The 25023-nt window shown below is 36.7% G+C and overlaps 1 protein-coding gene across 1 annotated transcript in view; it reads left to right on the forward strand.

Moving 5' to 3' along the window:
• Positions 1 to 25023, forward strand: part of LOC119771816 (cGMP-dependent 3',5'-cyclic phosphodiesterase) — a 246187-nt gene that overhangs the window by 82135 nt on the left and 139029 nt on the right. Inside the window, exon 2 of the mRNA XM_038267985.1 lies at positions 4008 to 4098. Coding sequence (XP_038123913.1) covers positions 4008 to 4098 — 91 coding nt within the window. The remainder of the gene's footprint in view (positions 1 to 4007; positions 4099 to 25023) is intronic.

Below are 25023 nucleotides of genomic sequence, written 5' to 3' on the forward strand. Positions count from 1 at the left end.
ATTATGTAAATATGTCTGCTTCTAAATAGAAGATGTGTTTTTTGGGGTTTTTTTGTATTCTAAAGAGAACTTTAAGGATATGTCCAGCTGAAACATATCAGTCTTTGACAAAAAAGCCTAAAGCAGAGCTGCTGCTCCTTCATGTTAAAAGAAGTCAGTTAAGGCGGCTCAGGTAACTGATCAGGAGGCCCAGTGGGTTGCAAATTATATCATAATCTCTAGCTTCCCATATTCAGCTATAGCCATCTGCATACATAAGCAGCTCTGTATACATTGGCATGCTTCAGAGCTTCTACAGGAAGCACATTGTCACTCAATTATGTTGCGTTCCCAGGAGACACCGAACATTACACGATTACGATAGTTTCTGAAATTAAAACACCCAGAGAGGGAATGTGAGACCTGCCTGCTAATAAGTTGGAACATTTATGGATAAACATATAAACTCATTAACAACATCCTGCCAGACATTAATGAATTTGTGCTTTCTGACCTGCAGCCCCAGTTAACCTCACACGCTGCAACTGTGAGAGCAAAGATAAGAGTCAAACACGTCATTTATAGAAATTATAATAGTTTTCATAATTTTAGAACAAAATAAACTCCCCCCGACAACAAACAACAGATTAATAGTGTAAAACAGTTTGCTGTATAACAAATTAACACTTGCAGAATTACAATATTTTCTTTCCCTGAAAATCTAACCTTTGGGTCTATAATGTACCTATAGAAAAGTGTTTAAATTGCAAATCTAGTTATTGAGAAAGTGTACCTACCAGTGATTAAATTCAAGGTTTAAAATATATTGTTATCATAACATTAAGAAGTAAACATGTTATTTGGTATCTCAAGTTGAACAATCACAAGTTGACTCAAGAAGCAGGATGTAAAATGCTCTGGTGTGTCATAGAATCACCATTTACCTTTTCTACACATCCATATCGAGAGCAAAAATGTTAATTTGCTGAGTAATGTTTCTTGCCCTCTGCCAGGTGCCATTGTAATGATATAATCAATATTTTCCCTTCACCCATCACTAGTTTAAACGGGCATCCTTACTGCCATAAAGTTGCAGACAGGTCTCCTTTACCGTTGGAACCCGTTGGCTGTTAAAGTCACGTGGATGAGGTGATAACATTTTCTTGGCTTTGGTTATTTATTGCCTTGACATTTTAAGTGCTTTAAAAAGTAAAACAGTGTGAGCGATCAAAATGTTTACAATTAGACTGGCATTGCAAAAGCTTCAAATGGCTCAATAATCTCAATGTAAGTACAAATATCACAGGATTATCTGATCTTTTCAGAAATATGTTCAACATAATTGCTTTTATTGGAAGATTTATTTATAAAAAGAAAAAAAAAGGCTAAAGACTTGTTAATAATCTGTAAATGATTATTTATTATGATTTGCATCTAATATATATGGGCAAAAATGTAGAATAAATTCTGACTAAATTAATAAACAGTTCTGGATTTATTGAGCAACATTGTTTTTCCTTTTTGCTTAATTCATGTGTTCTTGTGTTTTTCAGTTTGCAGATTAACAGACGTACATTGGCAGACTAAAACAGAATTAACAAATTAGCTGATGAAGTATATTTATATAACTTAAGTCTGAGTTGCATGTAGCCTTTAGTTGAATAAATTACTTTTTTAATAAATTCATAGTTATATGCCATCTTTCCACTAGAGGTAACATCAGTATTAATCAGTGTTACTAAAAATTACCACTTGTGTTCATGGTTGAGTTGAATGAAAGTTATTTAAGATTTACTATACTGGGATTTTTCCGATACCAACTAAATAAACTCGCCAGTGTCACCAGTACTGATACTTATTACTTAAGTTTTAAATATGCTCTAATGTATTACCCTTCAGTGTTTTGTGTTAAGATTTTTTTTTCCTTTTGGAATGGTTTTGTTAAAACCTCTGACAAAATGTGGACATTGGAAGTTTATAGATGTCCAAAAGGATATAATAGGTTCAACAGAAAAAAATATTTAGTCTGTATGTTTCCAAAAAGCAACAAAGTGTAAATAATTCACCATTTTAGAGCAAATCGGAAAAAAAAATCTTGTTTGATTGTTTGCACAGATGGCGAAACTGGGTCGAACTCTGTAAAGAAATGAAAGTATTAATCATGCCACATTAGTGTTAAAGGCAATACTAATACCAACTTGGGATCAATGAATGTGTTATTTTAGATAGATCGCAGTACCTCTATAGGTTATGTTTTTTAGTTTGCAAATAACAACTTCCAAGACATCCTGCTTGATCTTATTTGTAAGCAAGGTTACAGGAGAAGGAATTACTGGCTTTTGCAGCAACAGGTTGGAGAGGGGGAGTGCCGTGCTACTATGATCCTTGGAGCCAGAGGACACTCTGAACTCTAGCATGTATTCATAAAATTTTTATCCCACTGAAATGTTTTAATAGAACATTTTAAAATCCATAAGTTTTTGAAATATTGTTATATGTTAATATCAAGTGAAGTCAGTAAGTCACAGTTTAAAATGAGCTTTGCAACATGCGTTATTTATACCACAAATACTGTATGCACCACCGCTAGGCTATGCAAATGTTCTGTCTACACCACGATAAATGTACATAGCTTGTTATCCAGGTGGCTTTTATTGCAGGTTTTGTGCTTGTCAAGTTGTACAGCAAAGGTTCATATGGATGATTTAAATGAAACTTATAAGATTAAAGAAGTTTTATGAAATGCAAAATACTAGCTGATTATATTTGCTAATATGACAGCTGATTTGACACTGTTATCTGTGTAATTCATCTAATGGTTAAAGAGCTTAAAGAAAGAATTCTTTTAAATAGCTTTTAACTACCATTCTGAATCTATCACCCATTTTTTTCCATAACAAATCGTTAAGAAATTATATTTGTAAAGCATCATCCACAAGTGTACAGCTGGTCAGGAATTTCTTTGTAAAAAGTTGTGCTTTTAGTTAATTTCAGAAGAAATTGCTTGTTTGAGGAAATGACTGCTATTTATATGATTTGAACAGATCCTGAGAAATTAAATCTAGGCTTCATATTATTATTAAATGATGATTCTGGTCCTATACGCCACAGTCTGGTTTTCCTTATAATGCTTTTTTGGCGCATACTCATAACCGCCCATATTTCCATCCCCTGCTGACCAAAAAAATATGGCCGACGGCTAGTCCGGTGGTAATGGTGATGTGTGCAGATTGATGTTAGTTGTCATGCAAATGTATTGTATATCAGCCAAAAAGTTTATTTTTGGCTGAGCACCTTCTTTCTTGTGGTAACTTGAACTCCCTTAATAATGCATGTCACACCTATCTGGACTTTGGAAATATTTTGTAATTTCATATATCATCTTGATTTATCTTCATAATTTTACACTGCTTTGTATTGGTCATAGAATCCTACTAAATAACTATGTGTTTGGTTTCCACCTGAAGAAATATGAAAAGAAGGCTTTTGAAAGGCACTGCATGTGCTCTCAGTGAGGAGGTGAAACATGGGGAGGGCTGAGGGAGGCAGTAAGACCCAGAGGAGGAGCAGTGAGAGAGACAGAGACCAAAAGAGAGAGAGAGGTGGGAGGAGAGAGGAGGAGGAGGAGGAGGGACTGCCTCACTATCGGCTCTATGTGTTGCCACTATTGGTGTTAGCACGCCAGTGTGTGTCTCAGCCTGCCGGCGCGAGTGAGTGCATTGCTGTGCAGCTTTGTGTGTGGATGTGTGTGTGACTCCGGCGCTCTCTCTGCGTTACGACAGGTGGAGATGACATGACTGCGCTTGAGAGGAAGAAAGCAAAGGACCTGTAAGGGCTTCACACACACTTCCTCACATAGATTCCCCCACACCTTTGAATTCCTGCCTCCACTTCTTCGGACAAGATAAGTTGGTGCGAAGCCAGCTTATCAGTCAAACATCATCCAGCTGACTTCAAACTGTGCTGAAAGAGAACCCACACAAATATAGGTAGAAAGTGGTTCTGACTGTCTTTCCTTATCTCTGCAGACGTGGTCAGCAAGTGTTTCTGCGTCCTGAGGAAAGTTCAGCCCCGGCTCTGGGCACCAGACACTCCACCACGTTGTCCGAACAGCTCCAGGTAGGATCTCCTCTCCTCTTCTTCTCAGCATCCTTATTCTTTTTGCTAAATCTTTTCTGGCAACTAATGATACAAAAAATAAACACAAACACTCTTTACACTTTTCCTTTTATTTATATTTCCAATAAGAAGGATTTTTTCCCTCTTTCTTTACTTCAAACAAACTTTCCCTCCTCCAATTCTCAGTCCCTTTCGTCTTTGTATTTGCAAACTTCTGTCTGAATGAGGTAAGTTTCAACTTCTGTTTCTACAGCTTTCCTCCAGGATCCGGGCTGTGAGAGACGTTCTCTCACTGAGTGTGGCTTTGTGTGTTCAAGTGCCAGAAAAAGCCCCCACAACAGTTGCAAAGATAAAACATAAATTAACCATAAATGTAATAGAAAGGAAATTAAGGGCAGTTTTCTGACGGGTGGACAAGTGCTTCAGCACTACGAATTACGTCTCTTTAGGGAATTCTTTGCTTTCCCTTCAGTCATGCAGTTTCCTCTTGCTGACAATCTATTGTTGACATCCTTTTTTTGTTTCAAAGACTTATAACAACCTAATACCTGATAGTTAATATTTTAGCTTTCTAGTTTTCTCACAAATAACATCAGGCAGCTGAAACATATGGATATGTGTGTGTTTGCACTCCGGTAGAAGGAGCTTGACATTTATATTGCTATGGGATTGAATGTTGGCAGGGAATTTGAAAAAAGAAGAAGATTTGATTGGATTCCAGTGTAGACATATTGTGCTTAGATTTAGTGACATACAGATATACTGTGCACTCAGACTGAGATGCAACGCATGTCCTCCAACCTCCTTCATGCAAAAATGTGGTGTTCATTCTTATATATGGTAATATATGGTTTGATATACTCATAGAAATGGTATCAATCTGCTGTGTTTTAGGGCAAATTTGAGTTGTATCAATTCAGACTGATTTGTTTTAGATTGTAAAGTTTATAATGTGTGTGTTGTTTCTGCAGCTGTATGCCTATTTTGTTTGGGGAAAAAATTCAACACGTATGAATGTACCACGCTACTCCATAACAATCTTCTTTTGGATTACTTGTAATTACTCATACAGAGCAGCGTGTCTATGTGTGTCTCCTTGCTCTTAGCTTTTTAACTGTACCAACACACCTCTGTGTCAGGATCTCTCATACGTATTCCTGCAGTCAAGTTTACGTCCTTGAAAGTCTGGTCCGGCTGCATTCCTCTCTCTTTCTTGCGCTTGTTTTTGTGATTGCTTCGTTGCTGCTGGTTCACCGTTGAAGCATGAACAAACTGTAACAGTGTTCTCTGATTCAGCTATGGCTAAACATGCAACTGCTGCAGCATCACTGGTAAAAGAAGAAAAGAAAAACTATAAAATGTGTCTTTTTTGCTTCCAGTTTGTGCAAAAGAGTTTGGAGAACTCTCTTGATGTAGCCATTTTAATTTTAAATTTAAAATGAATCAATTGATGGGCCAGTTTAAAAAAAAATCTTGATTGGTTCTGAATATCTGCAGTAAAATACTGAAAATGAAAAGTTTCCTTGGATTAAACTAATCCAAAATAAACACTCAAATCTCCTTCTGTCTATAAGGCTGCTTGATGCTCTTTCAGTTGAACATAAATAAGATAAAATTTTAACATGCAGTGATGCATAAAATCAGAGTCTTTATAATTGCTTTATTCTATGGTTCATTGCAGAACAATTTCCTCAGTCATAGAACCTCTAAAACATAACAATTTGATTATTTTATAGCATGTAATTGAATTTTTTCATAATTTACATGAGAAGAATGAACCTTTTTTTCTTTTTTTATCCTTCCTATTATTTTTGTTCTGTCTTATTTTATTTATAAAATTAAATTAAAAAATAAATTTCTTTGCTTTTCCTGATTTATAATTTAAATTTTTTTTTTTTAAATACTTGCTGATTGAAGGTAAAGAAGAGTTCATGCATACACCTTAATACTTTTTGGATGATCTTCTAAACAAAAGTAATTTTAAGTGAACTACACCGGAAAAAAAATCTTTAGTAACCATTTGTTGTGGCCTCTACCTTCTTCCATCCACTAATAACTTAGTTGCAACCTGAATGGTCTATTCTAGAAACCTAACCTGCACCGTCTGGCTCCTGGCATTATCATTAAATCAACAGTTAATCTAACAAGTATTAGAATATTGCCGAATTAATCAAAGAGTCTGGAGCTCACCTCCCCAAGCATGGGGGGAAACTTAAAAAAAGGTGGCAGAATGCTGCGATTCAACTCAAAGACAACAGTGCTAATCACCTCACCACTCTGGTGCATAATCTTTCTCTAGCAGCTTTTAAGAGACACAGGGGGACAGTCCAGGATTCAGGTTTACACCCTAGACAGGTCATTAGTCCAGCACAGATACACACATCCCTGCATGCTGACACTCACTCCTAAGATCCATTTAAAATCACCAGGTAACCCAACATGTGGGAGGTCTGCTTAGAGAAAATCCACACATCCACAGGGAGAACATGCTAACTGCAGTTCTGCTTCAGTTCCACGATAGCCCAGTTAATAGTTAGCTTCCTGTTTCTGCGCGGATCACTTACAGTACATAATGGCTCTTCTCACCTTAGACTGCCTGCATGGTAAAGCACCATCTTTATTAAAAGTCCTGCTTACCCTGCACTGTCCCTCACGTTTTCTTTGTTCTTCCAACACTGACCTTCGTAAGCAGATTTGCCTACCAAACCACCGGGGACAGGGCTGCTTCTCGCCCAAGGAAAAATCTGACTTCACATCTGAGGCTTCCTCAGACATCACATCATAATGACATCCAATCTTTTTTTGTTTGTTTCTTTTAATCCCCTTTTTTATTTTTATGGACTTGTTACTTTCCGTATTTTTTCTGCCTTCTCATTACCTTGTTTTATTTATTGTTGCACATTAAGTTTTTTTTTGTGGTAAATTTAAAGTGCATTAAAAGTAGAATTTCTTCTTCTTCTTCTTCTTCTTATTATTATTACTGCAGTCAAACTGTTACAGGTAATCCCATTTTTATTAGGATCAAATTAACTCAGCCTTATTATGTTAATTTGCCATTTTTTCTTAAAAACCAGGCCGTTCTATTGATGTGATATCAGATGGGAGAGCAGCCTTGGGGAGGAAACGCGGATAGCTTTTGTTCTTTTCCTTTACCTCGGTTAATCCCCCAGTAACCTCCAGTTCCTGTTGCTGGACAGAATTCCAGCAAGTGGATGCTGCCATTAACGAACCTTGTTTCAAAGATCCTGTCAATCATTAGATTGACCAAACAGGTTATTGTAAAATGGGACCAAACAGTCTTTATATGTTTTTACATATAAATTTGGAAGGTTCTCATTAAACCTTATTGAGCAGCTTACTCCAAAGTGGTACATCTTTCTTTTTCACAGCAGAGGACTGTGTAGGGAAGATCCTCTACATTGAAACAGCAAAAGATGCTCAGTGATTAGGATATGATGCAAAGGTTACTCTAAGAAAACTCTTCCCTTTTCTACTGTATTAAGAATAGCAAGTAGCAGTGTCTGTTGGTAGGTTTGCTTTTATAATAAATACTTAATGTCTTTGAATCCATCCACTGTATCAATCAGAGACTGAACAGAACTATGGCCAGTGAAGACAGCCTTCAATATGTACTGCTGCTCACATTACTCTGCAGTACATCTCAGGAGGCTAATGCAGGTTCATTTTAGCAGATTCATCTTAAAATTTATTAGTTTTGCACCTTTTTTTAAGCATCATAGTGGATTTGGTTTATAATACCTATCTTCAGATAAGGTATGAAGCACATTTTCACACTTTGATGGAAAGTAAGGGCATCTGGAAAAAAATGTCACACATGCAAAGAGAAAAACGTACCCTGCATAGAAAGGAACTAATCAAAATTCAAACCTGGAACATTCTTCCTGGAATTCTGCTCTCAGTCCGTACCCAGACTCTGTCATTTTAAATACTATAGATGTAAAGCAGCATTAAAAATAGGGCTGCAACAACGAATCGATAAAATCGATAAAAATCGACTTTTAAAAGCGTTGGCAACGAATTTCATCATCGAATAGTTGTGTCGCGCGATTATTGCGTCATCCGCCGCGCCGTCATCGCTGCCTCTTGACTGAAAGACGAAGAAAAAAAAATATGGCAGAGCGAGTCAGCGCTGCAGGTGCAGTGTTACCAACTCAGCGACTTTTCAGACCCCTCCAGCGACTATTTTTCAAAAAAGCGACTAGCGACAAATCTGGCGACTTTTTTCGGTGTCACTGGCGGAGACTCTTACGTGAAAGCATGTATCGTTCCTACTCTGCCGTGGGGCGCATCCCCCCGCTCCCGCAGGAGTCCCTCTCAGCTGCAGTCAGAGCCGCAGTGTCCAGACTGCAAATGAAGCGCGCATGCACCGGGATTGACGGCGCAAATTGATCACAATAATTAAAATAGCCTGCGCTTTGTAAAGCGAAAAAAGTGATAACATGCAACTTTTTTCAAAAGAAATTAACATGGCACGGAACCACCATGTTTGTTTGGTTTCAAAGTGGGGAAACGTAACGTTAGTTTCTCAGGTAGCTCATCCGATGCTTTACTTACCGTGTTAGTAGGTTACAGACAGTGATAAGGTTGGCTACTTATTTTACTTTTAATTTCATTTCAATTAGCTTAAGCAGCGTTTGTATTTACTTTATAAATAAATTAACTTGCAAATTATGAGGGCAAGGCTTTTAAAGTTTAAATCTTCTGGCGAAGATAAAGTAAAGAAGATCCTGCAATTTATGGAAGTAAAGCAGAATAAAATCCAGCAAGATCAGTAATATGTCAATTAATTATCTGCCACATTCCCATGTAAATATCTGTCTTTGGAGGATGTGTTTTTTAGCACCCCTAGTTCTCTCATTTTTATTCCAAATACAATTTATAATTTGAATCACAGGGCTATTTTTATCTCTATGGTTAAGTATTTTCTCAAGTAGCAACTTTAACTGCTATACTTTCCTGTCTTAAAAGGCAGAACTCTTCTAGTCTAAAAAAACTCATTAGTTGAAATGGGGGGGCCTATTGTTTGAACCCCTTAGAGGCTTTTAAAAACAAAAATGTCTTTTTTTGCGCTTTATGAAACAAAGTAGCCTATATTTTGTGGATGTACAGCTACATTTCTCATGTAAGTTTGCGTAGTTTTAACACAAACATTTATTTTTCATATTGCACCAGTACAGTTAATGAGCAACCTGTACTTGTGTGCTTGTTTGTTCTGTCTAAAATGTTTATTTTGGAATAAAGAGCTTAATATAAAAAATATTTTTTCAGATTCATCGATTAATCGAAAAAATAATCGTCCGATTCATCGATTTTTAAAATAATCGTTAGTTGCAGCCCTAATTAAAAATGTTGTCATCTTTTTTTGTTTTGTTTTTTTGTTTGTTTGTGGGAAATAACTAAATCAAAACAACAAAAATCAATGATTTTTTTTTAAACCACAGCCTACTTTACAAGTTTACTCTGATTTTACACCCAGTAAATAAAAGGTGTTTTTGAAACTCCAAATTATGTAGGGTTAAACTTTTAATCAATGAAGAAATTAAACATCATCATAAGGGGTTGAATACTTCCATAGGTGACTTTTTTTTACTCCATAATCTAGTTTTGGAATTTTTCAAAAGTGTTGCTGAAATTATGAAAAAAAAATGAGTTTGTATCTTTGAAAGTGTTTAAAATATACTGTAATATAATGTTGGAAAGTATTTTCACATTACAATGAAAAGAAAACAATGATAACCAAACGCTCAAGATCGTCAACTAGAGGAAAGATAATACCAATGTAAAGATGTATTAGTTAAACAAGTCACCTAAATGTGTTTGTTCATGTTCTAAATCTTGGAAGGAGCAGAAGCTCAAGAGAACTTCTGCTCACAACAGATGTATGGATTAGAGAATCAAAGAATGGGCTTCTGATGAAAGGAGAATGTAGTTTCAAATCATTAGGTTGCAGCATTAGTAAATATTTCCCATCATCTCTTTGCGTCAGTACACATGTATTTATAGTTCCAGGGGGGCTCCTGTGGAATGTCATCATGTCATCTCCGTTTTAGCTGGGTTTTCTATTCATTTAGCCATTATACACTGATGAGCAAAGGGAATTTAATGGCCAAATATTTGAGATGGAAAAATTCAAAGCAAGGCAAACATAAACACAAGGCGCCTATTTATTGCTTCATGTACAGTCCTGGCCAAAAGTATTGGCATCCCTGCAATTCTGCAAGATAATGCTTTTTTTATTATTTTTTTTACCAGAAAATGATTGCAATTACAAATGCTTTGGTATTGAAATCTTCTTTTATTTTTCTTGCGATGGGGAAAAAAACCCAAAAAAAAGAATGGTCCAAAAGCCAAATTAGATAACATTTCACCACGAAAAAAATCATGTGATGCTTCTCTGATTTGTGTAATTAACAGCACCTGTTACTTACCTGTGGCACATAACAGGTAACGGCACTGACTAAATCACACGTGCAGCCAGTAAAAAGGGATTAAAATTGACTCAACCTCAGTCCTATCTCATTTAGTGTACCACACTGAGCATGGAGAAAAGAAAGAAGAACAAAGACCTGTCCCAATACTTGAGAAGAAAACTAGTGAGAAAGCATTGGCAATCTCAAGGATACAAGTCCTTCTCCAAAGACCTTAATGTTCCTGTGTTTACCGTGCACAGTGTCATCATGTACTTTAAAGCCCATTGCACTGTGGCTAACCTCCCTAGATGTTGAAGGAAGAAAATAATTGACAAGACAGTACGAAGGTACAACAGTGTTGAACCTACAATCCGTCATTGTCTAAATGAAAAGGGACTCCATGGTAGGATACCCAGGAGAACCCAACTTCTGACCCAGAGATATAATAGCAAGACTGGAGTTTGTCAAAATGTACCTGAGAGAGCCAAAAACATTTTGGATGATTTTTCTCTGGTCTGTTGAGATATAAGTAGAGCTTTTGGGGAAAAGGCATCAACCTTTTTTACAGGAAAAAACAAGGCCTTTAAAAAAGGGACATTTTGACCGTGTGCATGGCATTATGAAGTCTTAAGACTACCAACCAATTTTGCAGAGTAATGTAGAGCACAGTGTGAGAAATCTGGGTCTCCGTCCGAGGTCATGAGTCTTACATCAGGACAACCAACCAAAATACAATTCAAACAGCACTAGAAAATGGTATGAGAAAAAGCACTGGAGACTTTTCAAGTGTCCAGCAATGAATCCAGACCTGAATCCCATAGAACACATGTGGAGAGATCTCAAACCGACAGTTTGGAGAAGGCACCCTTCAAATCTCGGGGACCTGTAGCAGTTTGACAAATAAGAATGGTCTAAAATTCCAGCAGAGCATTGTAAGAAACTCATTCATGGTTACCGGAAGGGGTTGTTTGGTTATTGGTCTAAAGGTTTTGCTACCAAGTATTCTGAGGGTTCCAATACTTTGTCGGGCCCAGTTTTTAAGTTTTTTGTGAAATGATAATTTAATTTTTACTTTTCATTCTCTTTGTTATTTTCTTAGTGAACAAAATAAATGAAGATATTAATACCAAAGCATTTGAAATTGCAATTGAGCATTATCTGGCAGAATTAATGAGGGGGCCAGTACTTTTGGCCAGCACTGTATGTGGGCGTTGAACAACTCTGTGTGGTCATGCCCCAGATAGCTTGACCCTAGTGACATGACAATGTCACTGCTGGATGGACCGGGTCTCGCCTACTTAAGTTTGCACTATGTCTTGTTATCATTTCCAGTGAGTAGGCAAGAGACGGTCTGTGTACTCTGAATGTACCGCTGGAGAAACAAGAAGATAGATTTTTCTTCTGGGAATAAAGACATAACTGCTGCATTAGTGGAGCCGAGCATGTCCTCACTTGCCTGCATCAAAACGCCCAACTGTGTGAAAGAATTATTAAAGAGATTTAAACCTCAAAAATGCTACCTGTACAATTATGTATGAGTCATTAGAAATTATGAAATTATGAAAAATACTGCATGCAGTTTTCTAAAATGTCTGCACACTAAGGCTAAATAAAAAGCTGTTATTTTCATACGGGTTTCTTTTTTTTTTTTATGATTAAGTAAATAATTATATTTCTGTCTTAAGCTGTCTCTTAAAAGTCAGCCAGAGATTGATTTATTTTCAGCAGCATTGTCAATCCAAGTAAACACAAAGAATCACCTAAAGTGTATCTGGACCAGAGCCCAGAATTATGAACTTAAACCGACAGAAAAGCTGTGAGGCTCAGCTGAAGAAGACTGTGAACAGATGTTTTCACAGCCTGATAGAATGGGAGAACTTTCTCCAGTGGGTAAACGTTGCCAAAAGATGATGTGGAGTGTTAGGACTCCTACCGAAGAGGACTAAATGATGAAATTGAATCAAACAGTGGTTCAATGAAGTATTCATTTTATTTTTTTATAAATTCCTCCGAGCAGATTTGTTTTTTTGTGGAATTGTTCACATGTGATATTAGAGGCGCAAAAGGTTGTCTAAATGATGTACCTGGCTTTTAGCAAGTATGTGCAGACTTTTTGACATGCTATGGTACAGGCAGTACGGCGTAAATTGCCTAGGGGGAGTAGAGGAGAGAGGCAGAGCTGAGTGATTGATAGAGCCACTGCTCTGTCAATATCAGTCACTTTATTCTAAGCTTGGTCCATGCAAGAAGGGATTTGCTTCAGTGATTGAATAATATGAATAGATCCTTCTGCTAAAGCAGCAGGTAACCAGAAACAATCAATTTGTCAAAATAGGACTTCAATAAACCAGTGAAGCTTCCAACTAATACCCAACATGTTCAGCTGGGAGGGAGACATGAGGAAGCAACAGCTTTGCCCTTCAGATTTGATGTGGCCTTTTCAGCCTTGCATGAGACCTCTAGTATGTTTATTTATTTATTTATTTTTTTGCTTCTCATATCGTTAACCTGAGCGTACCACCAATGTGGCTGCAGCAGCAAGCAGCACACACTGAGTATTAGTGCAGTCACATTGAATTGCAGTCTGTTGTTTGAGTGAGCAAAGTCTAAGTTCAAAACATATTATCTCCATTCTTTGCTGAGGATACTGTTGTGTGCTGCAGTTTGTGAGCTGGTGCAGGGGCTACTGTAAGCTAACACATTGTGACTCACTTTGTGCCATCAAATTACTGTATTACTCAGCTCTTAAAGCCTGCAGGAGCTGGAGTCTCTACTCTGATTCAATATGACTTATTACAGTGACAATTTCTTGAAAAGCTTGGCTTTTTATAAAGATGACGACAATGCGCAGCGTGTAATTTCCTTTGTATGCACCCTATTACACCCTGGTCATACTTAAAGGGAAAATATAATGTTGTTAATGTGAAGACTTAGCAGTGATATTTTCTTCCATATCTGCAGCAACATTGCATCATCGAGTAGATTCTGTCCATTCAATGGCAATGAGATTCTATTTAATACATTGCATTTTAGCCTTAGAGAGCTCCAAGTCCTGAGAGGCCATAGTTAATATCCACAAAGTATGCGCTCCCACTCTTGGTTTTATTACATTGATCTCTGGTGTGCTAACTGAAACTACTAGGTGCAGGATCCATAATTTTCCTCAATTTTTGGAGCCACTATTCGATTTCAATCCCTTGAGGGGCTCGATGATTACAGGTACGATGTGACATGCATGAGCAGAGGCTGCAGTGAAGCAGAATGTGGAAAATATGCTGTGAGATGACAGGTTCAATCGATCATCTGTTTGGTGATGGCAGAAGGCAAGCTTGAATGCTCTTTATTTGGACTGGAGCATACTGCCGGTTGACCTAGATGAGTGAACTTCTCTGTCAAGTTTCATTCCTGTATTTGGGGCGACAGCGGCTCAGGAGGTAGAGGTCCATCCTGTAGCTGGTAGGTTGTTGGATCAAGCCCCTGGTCTGTCCATCTCTGTCACTGTATCTTTGGGCAAGGCACGTTTGTTGGTGGTCAGAGGGCACCAATGGTGCCGATTGTATGGCCTCTGCCATTGTCGGTCTGCCCCAGGGCTGCTCGGGCTACATTGTTGCTTTACACCTTTACTGTGTGTGTGTGTGTGTGTGTGTGCATGTATGGGTGAATGAATGTAGTGTAAAGCTCTTAGGGGTCCTTGGACTTGATAAATTGCTTAATAAGTGCAAGTCATTTACTCAATGAGGATAGATTTACATTGCTGAGGTGTTTCTGTAACACATGATATAGTTTTAGATGCATTCAGTAGTTCTCATGTTTATTTAATCACATGTTTTTATTAAATTTTTAAGAGTAACTGAGCAAGCACTGGTTGTTGTGTTAAATTCATTCTATCCTAAATTTTGTTGCCACTGTTGTTTTTTCTGTGGTATTTTCTCCGTTCTGTTGAGAGTGGCAATGATGCTACAGGATTCTTTGATCGTGAGCAACATATTTTACTTTCCTTAATACTATATAGACTCGCTGCTTTTGACAAAAATGTAGACTTTAATTTGTACTCTGGTTCTGATCAGAAATTTTGTTCTTATGTACATCAGCACGCCTTAGCACTACCATTTCTCCTAACATCCTTGTAAAATATTTGCAAGCCATGCATTGTCAGAACTATAGTATTTCAACGGTTTCATAGTTATTTTAGACATTGTCAGTGTTACCACTCAGAATCAAAAATGTAACTATTTCGTCCAGCAAGTGTCACTCATGTGATAATAGAAAAGGACGATTTAACTTCCCTTCACAGTTAAATTATCTTTCTGTGAATAAAAATAATTAGCCAATAGAGAGGCACCCGACTGCAGGGACAGGACATTGCCATTTTTACAATAGATTACAAGTATGTTAATTCATCTGAATTTTGAAATCTTTTTTTGTCTGTTGTTTAAATTGGAAACAGCCAGTCACATTTTGTATTTTTATACACAGATTTTTAGATAAATGATCTCTGATGGATGTAGATATGTTTAACACTTTTCTTAGTTTACATAAATGTCTATATTTTTGCCAATAAAGTTTCATCAAACACAAAAATGGGAGCATGGATTTAAAAGCCAGGCCTAATTTAAAGGTGTCATTTTATCATGTATTTGAAAATAAAAAATATTAGCAGTGAGCCCTCTAGAGCACATTTTAGCTGTTTGTGCAGGAAAATTCCTCTCAGACCAGGCAGACAGCATGTAGCAATAACCTCCTCATACAGCTCTATTTTATACAAGCTGTTTTGGTTTTCCATGCCCTCACCCCCCCGAAGGCTTCACCCCACAACCCACAACCATGATGTTGTGCAGCTATAATATATTTATTGCGCACCCCAGTAGGGGTCATGAATATTTTATTTTATCAGATAATATTCGGACTGTCATGTTTTTTTTTTGTGAACACATTCCCTGCTGGATGTGAGTTAGAACAACAGATCAGGGTGTGAATCAAGCTCAAATCATGGTCAAACACATCATTTTGCACATATATGGAATAAATTCACCACAACTTTCATTCAAAATGTATGGGATGAGTTTAAAAATCATTCACCTCCAAGACAAACATATTTCAGTTTAAAAAACTTTTGATAAAAAATTTGCAAACTCAACTAAACTATGCTACTATGTACAAAGAAGAAGGAAAAACATGGTTGCAGATCATGATCAATAATATCACAGTTCAGCATGGATTTTATGTTTGACAACCAACATTTATCTTCAAGAAATTAGCTTTTGTTTTAATGTTTACAAACTAGGGCTGCAAATAATGATTTTGATTAATCAGTCGAATATTTTTTCAATTAACTGATTAATAATAGGATAGCAAAAGTATCTTTAAAGGAGATTTTTGAATCAAACCAGATGAAACAAACTTTTCCACTTGAGGAATTCTGGGTAGAGCATATTAATGGACAACTTTTTAAAAAATCTTAAATTTAATATATTAATGTTTTTTTTCCAACATAATTGCTGCTCTAAGTGGGTCACTCTATCAGCTAAAGGCATGTTTCAGAGTCTCTACTCTTCAGTTAACAATTAATCAATTGATAAAATAGTTGATGATTATTTCAATAATCGATTAATCATGATTAATCATGATCATAATGATTATTCTGCAAAATTATGTTAAATTAAATGATTTGCATAAGCAAAAACCAATAACATTAAGTTAACTGATTTTTAACCTTCTTTGATTGAGATAGTAACTATAAGACATGAGGAATCCAGTAAAAGGATGAGTTTATGGGAGAACACATAACATAATATTAGTATTTAAACCCTCAGTGAAGTAAAGATTATTGTAGTCTTATTAGCGACATCTCAAACATGTTAGCATGGTGTACCATGTGGTTCAACCTGTTAACATGTCTTTACCCAACATTAAACACATGAAATGATAAAAAATAATCAAAGAAACATATTATTTAGCTAGAAACTCTCTACCTTGTGCCAGAAATCTACCTCTGTATCTGTATTTGGAAGGCTTGGGTTTTCTCCAGTATCCAATATTAGCAGCTTAATATGGAAGGCTCACAACACGGAGGTTCTCAGAACATTCAAACATCCAGCCTGCTTCAGGCATATGAAAGTCCTGAAACTCAGAAAGAAATGTTGCAAACATTCTGTTTTGCAGCAATTTAGTTCCAAAGTGAAGCATCAGGTCCACTTAGCCTTTGGTCAGTCTGGAGTTCTGGTCCTGGAGTAAGGGGGCCATGATATTTTCCTCATTGATGTGAACCCCAGGAGAGTGTGAAGGAAAAGAGAAATAGGCGGGCATGAGACAGTTGCTTTGTCCTCAAAGCACCGTGGAGGGTAAAGGCACAGCAAGGCCAAAATATACTCGCACGTTTGATTTTGGCGCCGTGTGTTCGAGCCCATAGAAGCACTATACACGTTTATAGTTGACACAGATGTAGGTGCAGTACTAAAAAACACTGAACTGCAGTGATCAACATAACAAACAAAAAATGCAGAAAACATTTTTTACATAACAGCTATAAAACAATGCTGTTTCACTAAATACATTCTGAATGCATTGTATACTATGGGTAGTTATTTCAGTCTATATTAATGTTGTTTGCGATATAAACAGAAAATCGTTGTTTTTACCACAAGCTTGGCAAATAAAAATAATAAAAAATAAACTCCCCCCTGCCATGTTTTCAGTTACTGAATAAAAAGTAACAACACTTAATTTAACCACACTGTTCCATTTGAAACTTCTGCACCGTTTGATGTCACTTTATATCCTCCCATTTGGAACGAGGCTGGTAATATATAAACTACTCCGTGTTAAGTTTTTTTCTCCCATTAAGGCATTGTGTTAACAAAAAACATTTGGAATATATTTGGAAATATGAATTGGCTAGCTATTATTTAACACTAAAAATTCCAGAATATAAGGCTACGTTCACACTGCAGCCTGAAGTGACCCAAATCCAATTTTTTTGCCTATATGCGACCTGGATTGGATCTTTTCATGGCTGTCTGAACCACACAGATCCGATTTTTTCCAATCCGACCCAGGCCACTTGGCTATGTGGTCCTGAATCCGATACGAATCTGATCTTTTCAAATGCGACCTGTGTCTGAACTGCCAGGTCGGATTCATCCGACCTGAACGTCATTAATACCCGACAAAGATCACTATTCTGCGTCTTGCTGCGCAGAAGCAGCAAGAAAAACAACAAGCATGGCCGATGATGATGCAGAGAGCAGTATTTATGTTTAACCATATTGAAAAGATTGTGTTTTTATGGTTGGAAAGGATCGCTAGATTCGCGCCGGCACTACCATCCATGTTTACTTACGTAAACATACTGTAGAGCACACTGGCCTATGACGTCATTGCATCTACTGCGCATGAAGGACACTTGAGTTGTATGACTGCAGTTCACACAGGAGATCACATACAAGTCGCACATATTTGGAAATGTGAACCGCAACGTAAAAAAATTGGATTTAGCAAAAAAATCGGAATTGAGCATCAAGGCCTGTAGTGTGAACATAGCCTAATACACTTACCACGTTCATTTGGGCTGGGATTATTTACAGCACCTGTACAACATTGATTAATGACTGAATATGCTCAACCCCATAGTCAAAACATTCCAGTAATGTCTCACCGTGTGACGACCTAACCCGCCTCTCAAATGTAGACCTCACCATTCTCCTCAAGTTGAAAGAAAAATTCGACCTCCTCAATCATAAAACAGGTTGCCATGACCCGGATGGTATAACATTTTCACAGGCATGCCACCTTAGTTTTTCAGTTGTCGCTTCTTCTTTATAGCCCTTTTGTTGTTTTTAGCTCCTTTTCAGCAATCAAATGATTATTATGATCTTATCCAAGCTGACCAATAACAGGAACACATCTCCTTGGCTCAATTCAACCAATGAATAGAATTTAATCAGTTCCTCTGAATGAGAAGTTTTCTCAGTCGCTCATCTGTACCATCATAAACTTTATTATAAGGTAAACATATATTATGTTGTAACTATAAAAGGTATAATGTTATAATGTAAAGGCTTTATGGCAGCTCTACATGTCCGTCGTTCAACAGCTAAATGAAAGGGCCGGTTATACACTTATCTGTATTGCTTGTGACCCCGGATGTCTTGAATTTTCTGTATATTTGTGCAAAGAGTAATTTTCCAAAACACAGACCTGCGTGCCTTGCCTGTCACTGCGCTTTGGATCACGTACAGTGATGAATGACCACAGACACAAGGGCACCTTCACTTCACAAAAATCCTCTGAGGGTGCTGTGTACCTGTGTGCGTATATGTCAGGGTTAGCGTTTTCGCCTTTGATAAATGGACTGCATTATTTAGTGCTGCTGAATTTTATCTCAAGTGTATCCCTGCAGGATATTGAACAAGCGCTTCCCCTCAGTTTCCTTGTGTGACGTTTGCTTGCACGCACGCACTCACACTATTGTTCGGTAGTTGCTATCCAAGCTCTCTGGTGACTTGAATAAATCTGAAGAATAAAGTAGGTATTTTAGGACTCATCATTTGCTCTGATAGCTTATCTTGAGACTTTCCTTATCAGATGGCTGACCTGGTGTTAAAAAAGGCAAACCAAGGAGACGCACATATCTTCTAGATGCTGCAGCAAATAAAAGCAAAGAACCACGAAACCATGGCTAATTTTATTGATTAATGGTTTTTCATAATTATTATGGTTTTGGAAAATCTGTATTCTCATTCATCATTGCCATCCTAGGGCTTCTATAGCTCAGAGTGACATCCGTTCATCAATTTTTGTACTAAGAAATCTACTCATTACTGATAAACTAGCAACTGTGTAATACAACTAGCAGAAAACATTTGGCGTGTTTTAGTTTTATTGTTTTTTTGGTAAAATAATTTTTTTTATTCTTGTTTTGCAAGCATGTTTCAAGGCTGGAATTCAATGCCCTTTAAATTAACGATATTGGCACAAAAGCTTCTTTTTTTTAAAGTAAAGTATGATGTTTGTCATTTTGTATTATGAGATTTAAGACAGAAAAAAAATGTTGAATGTTATTTGGTAGGAACAGATTATTTATTATCTTATTTAAAAACAAATTATCAGGTTTTGCCTTTTGATTACCCAAAATGGCTATAGTATAGTTGGTTTTGTGTATGAATAGGAATGTTTTTTTTGTCTTTTTCTCTTCAATAGAAAAGTTTCATATCTTAAAAGGAACAACTCAGAGGAGACCTTGATTCTTTTTTCATTTGCAGTGGTAAACAAATTTTCTCTAATTTGTTTGTGCAGTTTAATGACTGTGACTAAAAGCATTTAATATGTTTTACTGATACCGATATATATTGGACACAAGTCCTTTGCACTGATGCAATGTGGTTTTACAGAAGTAATGAGCATGTACAATAGCAAAGCTTTTCTGCAATTAAAAAACATATATCTTGCTTTTTATCTTCTTATTTTATTTCTTGGAAAACTTAGAATCCATTCTTTCTTCTTTATGGTTCTATAATTCCTTATTGTCCAAATGTCGAAAATGCATTTAAAAAAACTTTTAGAAAAGAAGAATGCATCTTAGGTTTGATCCATCAAAACATTTCAGATTGTAAGGAAATCTGGATCACATATAATCTGTATTACTTTTAGTTTTTGTTGAGAGAGAAAAAATGCAGAAAGATGAGTTTAAATAGTCTTAAATACTAAGATAACCATAGCTTCCAGTGCTAGGGGAATATAGGACAAAGGATGGCATGGAAGAAACAGTTAGAGAAACAAAGAATTGTTGTAAATGTCAGAAACCACCAGTAGACTAGAGGAACCAGTGAAGCATTTACTGAGGCATGATAGGAGACAAAAGACCAACGAGCTAAAGAAAATATATAAAAAAGAGACAATTTCGGAGCAGCTGATTCAAAGACATAAGGAATCATTTATTTTAAATATTATTAACTCATGTATGTCATGCCAACTATTTTTCAAGCACTAAGACATTGTAGATACATTTCGAAAGTAAACTTTCGCCTTCTAAGCTCTTGGGTTTTCTACAAAAATATTCAGTTTTATTGGGACAATTTTAAAAGTGTTTAGCCTGCAGTGTTAAGAGATAAAGGCTTACTGTAAACGAGAAAAGCTTTCATTAAGATCTAGTGTTTATGATAGGACTAAATTGACTCATCAAGTTCAGTGCTTCTGCTGTCTTTCGCTTTATTTCGCTTTTGATCATTTGCTCTTCTCTCTCCTTTCTGCCCTATCAGTCTCAGCTGTGTTGCAAACAGTTACAAACTCCTCACCAAAACATTGATTGCTTTCAGGGTGAAGTATTATATTTGTTATAATCAGCATAAATCTCAAATCTGTCATCCAGTCTAGATGAATATGTCCGTACATGGCAGTCTGTCCTAAATTTCAAACAAAATAACAGGGTGAACAAAGTACAATCCTCTTCGAATTGATGGTGTGTTTCATTCTGTTAAAAGTGGAGGTAAATCAAATGTGAAATTTAGCTTCAAGTAGGTATTTACTGGTGGTCAGTTATTTGTGCTTTATGGACACAGCTCCTCTGCTCCTGAGATCAGAGGAAAAAGTAAAGTTTGATCTGTTTGTCATTTAGTAGAGCATAAATATCAATGTAGATTATTTTATACACTTATTGTAATAATGATAAAGGAAATAATTAAACATTCTCAAGGCTTCATAGTCATGTTTCCTACAAATCTATTATTTCTTATCTTTAAGGACTCAAAAAATATGACTTCTCAAAAGATTAACACACTTGTTATCAAACGGGGTCAATATATAATCGTTCACTCTGTAGCACCAATGACTTTAAAGACACATAGAAGTAGTTTGCAGTCATATACTGATATTGATACTCTAATGGAACAATACTAAAAAACAGATCTTGCACCAAAGATACCAATCATCTGTCCTGTTTAGGCCTTGCATTTTGCATCACCAACATTGTCAATTTTAAGGGGGAAAAGACAACTTTCTATAGGAATGGGAAAGTGTAGTTTGAAGACAAGGCTGTATACATGAAGCGGAAGATAAACAGGATTAATGCAGAAGGAAAAATGCAAAGATTTAGAAAGACATAATGCCAGAAATAATTGACACCATGACAGATCCGTTTGGCAGATAATGTATGGGTCTTGTGAATATTACAGCACAGAGTCAATAATGAGGTTCTCTGGGTTTGCAGTGAATAATCAATAAGAGATGGTGGTAGGAGAAATAAATATCTCCCACTTGCATGCAAAGGATTATCATTATATTTTATGCTTGCTTGTTTTGTGGTCGTCTAAATCATTTACAAACATAGAATTGGTCTTTTCAGTGGACATCTTGAACAATGTTTCACTGCTTAAACACATGAAAAGGTTCATCACATTTTAAGTATTCTTACCATTTTAGTTTAGAAAAATGGTTTATTATGTTGCAGAGTAATCTTGATGCATAAAGGGCTCAGATTTAAAAATAAAGAGCAGAAAGGAATGACATAGGAAATAAGAATGCACTAACTTTGAAGATAGAAAATAAACAACACCAAGAAAGTGAGAAATGCCAGAAAGATAAATCCATAAAACTTTATTTAAAGTTTCTGCAGTTTTAATTCACTTTAAAATAGTTTGAAATAAACTTTGATGTTAGGTGATGTTAGGTATTCATCCAGAAAGCTGTTAGTTTAATTTGGTATGTTAGTCAAGGACAAGGCAATTCTTCCTCTGTGCAGCCTACATTTCATTAAATGTACGGTTAACTTTATAAAGTTAGTTCTTCACTTCTGAAACAAAAGTGAGGAAAAGTCTCACTTCTGTTTTCCAGCAACAAAAATAAAAGCTAAATTAGAAGATTCATCAGTTGCCTCTTATTATGAGGCATATTTTACAAAGCTGATATGAATTGTAAATGTTTGTTAATCTAATCCTGCTTTTATGGTTGGAAATGAGGTGTGCTTAAATAATATGATGTTTAAATATTAAATAATTAATTTCAGCAAACAGTCAGGTAATCAGCCACAATAAAGGCAAGCCTCGGTAGATAAACAACTGAGCATTGTTTTCTAATAAGCTATTGTCTTTGTGAAATCATATCAGCTTGGAGGTGTAATTTCCCCCTTTAATAAAACCATTTTTTTTCTTTACCTAGTAGCTGTTTTGAACTGTCATTAGGATATGAAATTGGCTTTTTGCATAGTTTCATAGGAACATAGATGGACGGCTTCAATTTAAAAAATAATTAGAAAAACCCAATATTTCTAGACATTCAGCATGTTTTACGTCAGAAATGAATAGATTCATACAGACACAAACTTACGCTGCCCTTTGTCCAAATCATCAATCTCAAGCCCCTGAAATTTATTGGAATCTTAAGCAAACGCTGGAATAAAAAACAAACAAAAAACGAAAAACATCTCAACATAACCAGAACCATAACATATAAATAAATATGGCGGTGCTCAAATGCTCAACTCTTCACCAATGAACTCATAGAACATAGAAGAGGAAAATGAGGCTTCATAATCATAATTTATATTGTGAGTGTCTGTGTGTATTTTCAGCTTGCTCTTTTCGAAACCAGCAGTTGGACCAGAGCTCTGTCTAGACGGATGGAGCTGAAGAGGCTACCTGGTCAACACTATAACTATCTGCTTGAGGGAGTTTTACTCTGACTAAAACACAGCAAAAAAGGTTCAAACAAATTCATTAAAAGCACAATTAATGAGATTCACTGGGGTTTGGTTTATGTCCGAATGGTAGAACTTCCTTTAAAAACAAGCCTGTTCTCAAAGACAATGTGTCATTTCAGATCACACTGCACATGTAGGATTTGCCAACGCTGTGCCTCATGTCATCTTGCAGATTCTTAGTCTGAATGCATTCAGACTAAGAATATGTGAAACATATTCAGAATAATAATTGTCAGATTTTGCTCATCAACATTCTTCCAAATCAGACAAGCAGCAAAGGATGAAACATTTTACTCTTCTGTCTGCACCAGTAGAATGGCCATTTCTAATGATTCAATTTAAATGAGAGACACATGGTTGAATAACAACAGATCTGAGTTATGTGATGCATTTTGGTCATTTAAGCCATCCAACGATAGTATATGCAGTATAATGATTTATATTTAAAGTTTGACCAGTTTATTAACTTGCAGTTGGGAAGCAATTATATTCATATTGCCATAGCAGGATAGTATGCACATAGAGCCTTTACACCCCACCTCCTATGCCTGTCTTTTATCCATCTCCTACAGGAAAAACAACCTTCCAACAAAGAAAGAAAAACTTAGAGCATCCTTTTGCTGTTTTATATACCAGTGCAAAAAGAAATTCATCTAAAACTTCAGGTGGGTGGCCTTCCCACGCTCTTTTTACCATAAGAAATAGTTGGTTTTCTCTTCATCTCGCAACGCTGTAGGAGCTCGACGTCAGCAAGGCCAAGTTAGATAAGAATGTGAGTGCAGAGGCAGCAGAGAGGCGGCATGACTAATAGTCAAATACTAAAGCACAAGAAAAGCAACATGTGGAGAAAAATCAGAACATGGATAGAATGGCAGGTGGAGAGATTGATGGATAGATGCAGTCCTCATTTACCGCCTGGTCTGACACCTCTCTTGCTCTGTTCTTAGGTTGTAGCCCTTCTATTGAGGTAAGTGAACATTACTGAACGAACAGCTGAATAGAGGAGAGAACAAAGAGCTAACAGTAAAGAAAAGAGTCGAGGAAGTGGGTGAAAGAACAGTCGACGAGGAAGTGTCAGTGTGTGATTTCCCAGGGGAAGAGAACCAAAAGAGAGGGGGCGTGTCCTTTTGACTCTCACTTTGCCCCTGTCCATTTATGTGCTAGTGTGGGTGGACGTCTTGCTCCTTTTGCAGCAGTATTTGACCTTCATGCATCTCTGGCCTACCTTTTTCTTCAGTCAGATAACAATTAATAAACCCAACACAAGTTCCTGTGTGTCTTTGTGTGGGTGCGTGCAATAATTAGCCCGTGTATGCGGTTGGCGGGGTTACATTTTTTCCCTGCGATGGATTTTCACCTACAGGTAGGCGTGTTCCCATGTAGTCGTGTTTTTATCACTTTTAGATCCCAGGTGACTGGCTTACATGTATTGATCCAATTCCGCTATTAATGGAAATCGACCCTCCTCCACATGCAGAAGAGGCGCATACGTACGCACCAGCCAACCCACACACAGCTTACGCTTAACATTTCCTATGCCGGCCCAGAGGTCAGACTCCATCAGGCTTGTGCACTTTTTACTCTAAAAGCTCTACCGTATCAAGAGGGATACGGGGAGATGTGCAAGTGGCTTTTAGGTATCCCTGTGGAGAAACTGACAGTTAACTGAAAAGGAAATATGAGCTTTTACATGGCTGTGGACACTCAATCTAGAAATGAGCAGAATGCAAGGGTCCAACCACCAATGTCCACACATCATCTCTAAAAGTGTTTACATGCTTCTGTTACAATTTATACTCTTAT

The sequence above is a fragment of the Cyprinodon tularosa genome, unplaced genomic scaffold (genome assembly GCF_016077235.1).
Source record: "Cyprinodon tularosa strain WSP-4 unplaced genomic scaffold, ASM1607723v1 ctg69, whole genome shotgun sequence".
Taxonomy (NCBI): domain Eukaryota; kingdom Metazoa; phylum Chordata; class Actinopteri; order Cyprinodontiformes; family Cyprinodontidae; genus Cyprinodon; species Cyprinodon tularosa.